General features: G+C 42.3%; 1 protein-coding gene across 1 annotated transcript; it reads right to left on the bottom strand.

Moving 5' to 3' along the window:
• Positions 1–1,138: 1,138 nt before the first annotated feature.
• pou4f1.L (POU class 4 homeobox 1 L homeolog) lies at positions 1,139–5,286 on the bottom strand. Its single transcript, XM_018247256.2, has 2 exons — positions 4,816–5,286; positions 1,139–4,123 (listed from the first exon to the last, which is right to left on the bottom strand). The coding sequence occupies exons 1-2, from the start codon at positions 4,936–4,938 to the stop codon at positions 3,122–3,124; spliced, it is 1,125 nt and encodes a 374-aa protein (XP_018102745.1). The 5' UTR covers positions 4,939–5,286; the 3' UTR covers positions 1,139–3,121.
• Positions 5,287–7,715: the final 2,429 nt, after the last annotated feature.

The raw sequence follows: 7,715 nt of genomic DNA, 5'->3' as shown, positions 1-7,715 counted from the left end.
ACACGATTAAAACTCTACTCTATTATTGCTAATCACAATTCACGAGTGTAAATATAAAATATAAATAGGGAGTTTGATGGAACATTAGTAAGTGGGTATGCCTATTTTATTTTTAACTTTTTTTTTGACAGGACTCTGGTTGAATGAGACCAAATTTAGTCCTAAAATGACAGAGGAGTAAAATCAATAGTATCATGACAATATGCGTCTATTATTCATAATTCAGGTTGAAAGCTATTGGAGAACAAGTTAAAGAGGTCCTGGAAGTGGTGAATACACTACTGCAGTCTAGTGACTGGTATGTAGGGATAAAGGGAATAATGAATGCACCCCTCTTTTGTGGCTGTACCTATTACACACACACACACCTTCTCAAACACACACAACTTTCATCTTGGGACACTTGTCTTCAACAGAAAGTAGCAGGAGCCGAATATATATATATATATATATATATATATATATATATATATATATATATATAAAATGACATACGTGCGCAGTTTTCAATGCATATGGTATAAAAGTTATTTTTTATTTTTATTGGAAGAATTTTGTACATATGGATACACAACACGGTAAACTTTTTTGTTATTATTATTATTCAACTGTACATTTTAATGGAAGGTCCTAAGATCATTTCAGTGCGAATTCGGACAAACAGAAAACAGTCACTCAGGAAAATAAATAAATGATCTCTCTTATACCCACATAAAAATAAAAAAAAAACAATCACGAGCTTCATTTCATAAAGAAGTACTGAACGGAACGACAAATGACAACGGTTTGGGATCATTTCGTATTGAGAAACTAATAAGATCTACCTGCTGAGAAAAAAAGATTCAGTCGCTGCGATTGTGCAGCCCATATTCTGGGAAGAATTAGCATTAGCAGCCTGAAAGTTTCACCTGTAGTTAGATCGCTTCTAGTTGCTGTCTGCTTCTAATTATATATATATATATATATATATATATATATATATATATATATATATATATATATATATATATATATATATATATATATATATATATATATCTATATCTATATCTATATCTATATATCTATATCTATATATATATATCTATATATATATATATATATATATATATATATATATATATATATATATATATATACTGCTGTTGCAATTGGTCACTTTTTAATACAGATTTGGCATTCTTTGCGTATATTTCTTGATCAAATCAGTGTATTTCTCTGATCATTTGAAGCAGTGGAAAGTGAAAGCATTTTCACAGCACATAATAAACGTGCAACAAGAACTGCAACGTGACTTTTTTTTACGTGATGTAAAAGAACCATGAGTTGACACATATCTCCAAATACAAATAATTACATGTGCTTGGAACATAATTTACTGTAAAAAAAAAAACTCATTTCTGAGTCAGATCTGTGTGACCTCACCCAGTGTGTGTGCCAAGGACTTACATGTCAATAATGTGCTGCTGCTGACAGCCAGAGGGGTTAGGGGTCACGAAAAGTTGTAAGTGATACGAGTAGGCTATCACTTAGTACATCAACACAAAATGAATATTTCTTTAAGGCTTGTGTTTGTTAGGTTGTTAGTGTGTGGGTGTGTTGCACTGCCGGTACCGACTCCTGGGCCAGAACTTGTAGTCTCACCAGTCTAAAAAAAATTAACGCAAACAGTTCAGATGATTTGGGGAAAATACCGAAATCATTTTTTTTGTAACCATCATTTTGCTTGTGCACATATGGAAGTATTTACAGTAGTTGTTCTCCTTTGCACACGAGATAAGTGGTGAAATGAACAACGTGTGAGCGTGAATAGAGCCAAGCACCAGTGAAGTCACAGTACGCACAAAATCTACCAGAAACCAGTCTATGTATGTAGTACCCGGGCTCAATGCATAGAATGTCAGCTCTGCAAACAAGGAGCAGGAATCAAATCAACTTCCGCCCATAACAACCCCCGTGTAAGTTGTGCTCGTTATCAGTATATTGACCTGTATATTAAGATGAGTATAACCTGTACAGTCGTACTGTACGGATTTTATTAACTACATCATGTTTGCGACAATTTACTGAATATTGAGGCTCTCTGCTTCTGACAATCTCAACGAATTGCACCCAGTCGTTCAATTTCACTTAATGGAAGGGATTGATCGAGCAGGGCCCTTTAGATTTAATAAATGTTTTTCTCGGTGGACGGTGGCGATACATTATTAACACTAACGTAACGCGAATTTCTCACCTCTCTCAGCTAATCGTCTCTAGGGAGGGGAGTTTGAGCATTATTTTTTATAGGATTCGTATTAAGAGGTCGATGTAGGGGCGGTTTTTCTAAAAGAGGAGTTAATGTGGAGAAAAAGAAACATGTATAGAAATAGGAAAATTAATCTTTTTTTTTTATATAACTTTTTACAGATTGATGTGAGATTGATTGATGTGAAATCGCAGATTGCAGCTACTGTGTGACAGCCGCAAGGTCTCCAGCTCACAGTGAGTCACAGGCACTCGGGACAAGGGGAGGCATGGGGGGAGCACAGAGCAAATAACACTGAACTTCAGATAAAAATACTGATCATTTCACATTATCTCCACCGACACTTTCCCCCGCTAGGGTTCCAATGCGATGAATTTCTAAGGATTGCTTTGTCCATAGCATGTTTATATTTCCATTTTTTTTGTTCTGTTTTATACTGTGGTGTTAAATTTTAAGAAGAGAATTTGATTTCTGCAGATCCAGTCAATATGGGGTTTGTTTTATGTCCATTGGTCCCGACAATAAATAGTTATTAAAATGTTAGCATTTTTTATTAATTTGATTTCTTCTCTTTAGAGTTCATTTCAAGTTTGGAGTCCACCACAAGGGCAAAGCCCCCCTCCCCCTCCAGTGGCAAAACGAAAGGAGCAATAAATGAAGTAAAGGGGATAAAGTAAGGCAGAAGAGTTCAAACTGCGGCCCTCCAGCACTTACTTCGCTACGACTCCCAGCACCTCCCGAGAGCCTAAGTGCTGGCAGTGGTAGGTGAACAGTAGCTGAGTGGTGGCAGGTTTAGTAACTATGAAAAAAAGTAAGGAATAAATAAATAAATACATAAATAATTTCTTGGAAACCAGTGAAGGATGTGCGTGGCTAGTAAGTGGCAGAAAATTTCATTCTTTTCTGCTTTTGTCTCTGATTGCAGAACCAGACCCGCACCACGTTCTTTTTGAGGTCCAGTTTCTCGGCTATCGCAGCGATTTTCTCCGAGGAAGGTCGCGGCTGGACAGCGAAATAAGCCTCCAGGGACCTCTTCTCTGGGGCAGCGATGGAAGTCCTCTTGCGTTTCTTTTCCCCCCCATTGAAAAGTTCGGGTTTGTTGAGTTTTTCCCTCTGAGCCCCCTCGGCTTCCTCTAGCCAGGCTTGCAGGATGGGCTTAAGGGCGATCATGTTATTGTGCGACAGGGTGAGGGATTCAAACCTGCAGATGGTGCTCTGGCTGAGGGAGCCCACCCCGGGGATCTTCAGGTTGGCCAAGGCTGAGCCCACATCGGCTTGGGTCACCCCTAGCTTGATCCTCCTCTGCTTGAATCGCTCAGCGAAAGCTTCCAGCTCGCGAGGGTCGGTCTCTGAGTCGCAGATAGACGCCAAGCCAGCCGCTGCCCCCACAGCTGAGGCCACCTGCCCCCCAGAGCAGTGATGAGAGGCGACCAGTCCAGGGTGCTGAAGGGCAGAGGTCATGTTCATGGCCGCCTGGTGGGACAGGTGACTCAGGCCGTGCATGTGGCTGTGCTGATGGGCCGAGGTAGAGATCAAGCCTCCGCCACCACCTCCACCACCGCCTCCACCTCCTCCGCCACCACCGACTCCTTCGTGTCCGGTACTGGCCATCAGTGCGAGGGACGGGGAGGTGACGTGTTCCAGGAGGTCCCCGGGCTCCAGCGCCTGATGATGGTGGTGATGATGGTGGTGATGGTGATGTCCGAGTGGCACGGTGGTGTTGGAGGAGCATGGCACGCTGTTCATAGTGTGGTACGTGGCATCTGGCTTGAACGGATGGCTCTTGCCCTGGGACACGGCGATGTCAACGGCAGCAAGTGCTTCGGCTCGGGCCAACAGGGTCTCATCCAGACTGGCGAAGATATTGCCCTGCATCTGGAACAGGAGAAGCGAGAGGTGAGAGCACATTCTGCACATTCGCATTGGCAGTCAGGCAAAGGGGATTCATCAGTTACCATTTCAGCCCGAGCAGGGACACACATAGCTATGGCAGCTGTGCATGGGAAGCATGGATGTATCGATAGGGTATGGACTCATTTGGACTGGTGCTCACTGCTCAGCTCCATACTGTACAGGCATATGGGGTGATGCTCATAGTCATGCTATTTAGTTATTATTTGGGGTGATGCACATAGTCATGCTATTTAGTTATTATTTGGGGTGATGGATATATTCATGTTAAGTGATTATTTGGGGTGATGTACATAATCATGCTGTAAAGTGATTTGGGGTGATGTACATATGTATATCATTGAGTGATTATTTGGACTGATGCACAAAGACATTCTAAGTGTTGTGGGGTGATGCACACTGATATTCTACGGAATGATTTGGGGTGATACACACGTATATTCTATCGAGTGATTTGGGGTGATGCACATTGATATTCTATGAAGTGTTTTAGGGTGATGCACACTGATATTGTATGGAGTGATTTGGGGTGATACACAAAGACATACTATAAGTGCACTCACATACCATATGGTTAAAACGAGTGAAGAAAGGGAAAGAGAGAGTGAAAGTGGGAATCAGAGGAGACCCAGAGGCGCCCTGGGTAAGTGACTTACCTGTGGGTTGGGTAGGCATGCTCTCCTTATTGCCTCCGAGCTGGAGTGCAGAGAGGTGTACTTGTGCTCAGGTAAGCTCGGGTGCATGGCAAAATGAGGCTGCTTGCTGTTCATTGACATCATCTTGAAAGAATTGCATGGAATCCAAGAGCACTCGTAATGGGAACTGGGAAGAGCAAAAAGTGAAGTGTTTTCCTTTGCTTGGGATGGAGCCTCTAGCTTTCCTCCTCCTCCTCCTGCTGCTGCTGCTGCTATTGCTGGGGAATGTCCTGGTGGCCACACAGAATGCCTCCCTCCAGCCTCTCGGTCTCACTTATGTCTCTGTTCTGTCCCAGTGCTGAGAAGAGATGCTCTCTTACACCTGAGCCCCAGATCTCGCAGCTCCAGCCGGCTGCCTGTATCGCGAGACTGTGGAAACAAGCTTGACAGACATCAGCCGTCTGGGGCTTCTCTCATTTACTGCTCATCTGGAAGTGTGGGCGGTGCTGGTGACTGGAGGCTGCTCTTATAGTGACCAGCAGACAGACAGTAGCAGGACAGTGCAGGTGCTACACCTGGAGACACCAACTGGGCATGCACCCCCTGCCTTCTGCACAACCCAACCACTGAGCTTCTTCCCCTCAGTTCATACACACCTACCTTACAGCAAACACATGCTAATACCCCATATGTAAAGTGAAGCAATATACATATACTTGCATTTGTGAGTGAGCCAGTGCAATGATCTACCTATATGTTTCATTTGTGATATAAGGCTGTATGCCATTCCTTTCACTCATCCTTTTCTTATTTGAACTACTGCTGAGCGATAAAGTTAAAATCAAGGCTTCCATGTGTTTATGAACTCCAGCTCCCAGCATCCTTAGCTGACACTGAGCTTCACAACTTTCCCTGGCCACAAATGTAGCACTTCTGCAGCCAGAATGTCAATTCGCGCAGCACTCACACAAACACTGGAAAAAGCATTTATTCTACTACTATTATGTATTGCGCAAAGCATTGCTTCATGCACAGCGCTATCATTTCGAGATTTCGCTACCGTAAAGCAAAGCGCACACCCGCAATACCACAGAGAGAGAGAGAGGGGGCACGAGGGTTAACCGGTTCTGCCTCTTCCTGTAGCTGAGAGGGAAGGTGGCACCGCGGGGCAGGCGCTATTTAACCCTCCAGCTGCGCACTGCGCCCTCACCGGTTCTGCTTTTCCCGTGACCTGCACGGGAATAGACCGGCACATTCCAAAACACTAATTCCTTTTGGAGGAGTCATTTGCTCCCATTAAAAAATATTTCTCGGCGCTCTGGATTGCGTTCCACAACATTTTACAAAACCACGTTATTTCCCCCAGTCAAAACTTGTAGCCAGATTTACTAAACAGCGACAATAATCCCCATTTGTTCAGCATTTAAACCTTATATCATAATAATAATATGACGCTCGCCACTAAAGCTTTAAAACCTGACACCAAAATGTAATGTCACGTCTGACTTGGTGTTATGCAGATTAAAAAGTAACGTTTTAGTCAAAAGGTGCCAAGTTATCATTGCATGCGCTCTCAGCCACCCATATTGCGGCTACCCGCCATTTTAAATCAAAGATAATCTGTGTTATTGGGACTGAAAATATGGGTGGGTGAAATATGAAGTGGTCAGTTTTCTGAAAAATTAAAATTACACCTTAAAATTAAGAAAACTACAACCTGCCCAGTGAATCTGGGCCAAAGACTTCTCTTTATTTCTAACTTTGTATCTCTCTTTCTTCCCTTATGAGGTGAATTTGACAAAGTTGTACCACCATCTTACTAAGGAAATATCCTGATTCCAGCAAATGCTTGCTAATTACTGATGTAACATAGTAACATAGAAAGTAAGGTTGAAAAAAGAAACACGTCCATCAAGTTCAACCTTTTAGTTTTTTTTTTAATCTGCCTAACTGCCAGTTGATCCAGAGGAAGGCAAAAAACCCATCTGAAACCTCTCCAATTTGCCTCAGAGGGGGAAAAATGCCTTTCTGACTCCAAAATGGCAATTGGACTAGTCCCTGGCTCAACTTGTACTATGAGCTATCTACCATAACCCTGTATTCCCTCACTTGCTAAAAAGCCATCCAACCCCTTCTTAAAGCATACCTCCCAACATTTTGGAAGTAAAAAGAGGGACAAAAATTTTTTTCCCTCTTTCCCGCACGTAGCGCAGCAATTTCTTTGACCACACCCCTTTCTGTGGCCACACACCCTAATTACCATGTTTGTTTTACAAAACTTGGCAGGTTATGAAAGTTTGAAAATATTTCTCCTTATCTAAACTGTGTTTTTGTGTCTCAAAAATGTTACAAAGTATCTTATTTGCACCTGTAGCTGTTCTGCACTCTCGGCTAAAAGCCAATTAAGTGAGAAATTTTGTTTCTTTTTCTGGCTGTTCAGTGCATAGAAAAGAGGGACTTTCCAGTACAAATAAGGGACTGCGGGTTGAGCTGTCAAAAGAGGGACTGTCCCTCCGAAAAAGTGACAGTTGGGAGGTATGCTTAAAGCTATCTAATGTATCAGCCTGTACAACTGATTCAGGGAGAGAATGCCACATGTTCACAGCTCTCACTGTAAAAATCCCCTTCTGAATATTTAGGCAGAACCTCTTTTCTTCTAATCGGAATGGGTGACCTCGTGTCAGTTGGAAAGACCTACTGGTAAATAAAGCATTAGAGAGATTATTATATGATCCCCTTATATATTTATACATAGTATATACACACACACACACAAAGATAGTTTTCCACCTATATTTTTGGCCATCTGTCCTATTATATTTATAATCCTTTGCTTTTTCCTGCCATACTGAGTTGCAGGTATGAAACTTAAAATAAGCCTGAGACACATATGTTCCCCTGTGGAAGCAGGTGTGTGTGTG

The sequence above is a fragment of the Xenopus laevis genome, chromosome 2L (genome assembly GCF_017654675.1).
Source record: "Xenopus laevis strain J_2021 chromosome 2L, Xenopus_laevis_v10.1, whole genome shotgun sequence".
Lineage (NCBI taxonomy): Eukaryota > Metazoa > Chordata > Amphibia > Anura > Pipidae > Xenopus > Xenopus laevis.
Note: the sequence above shows the minus strand (reverse complement) of the source record. Positions and strands in the feature narration are given on the sequence as shown.

Bases quoted from the DNA above. Each gene is read 5' to 3' on its own strand.
- pou4f1.L (XM_018247256.2), bottom strand. From the start codon at position 4,938: ATGATGTCAATGAACAGCAAGCAGCCTCATTTTGCCATGCACCCGAGC. The intron at 4,124-4,815 runs GTAAGTCACTTA...CTCCTGTTCCAG, and splicing joins CATGCCTACCCAACCCACAG to ATGCAGGGCAATATCTTCGC.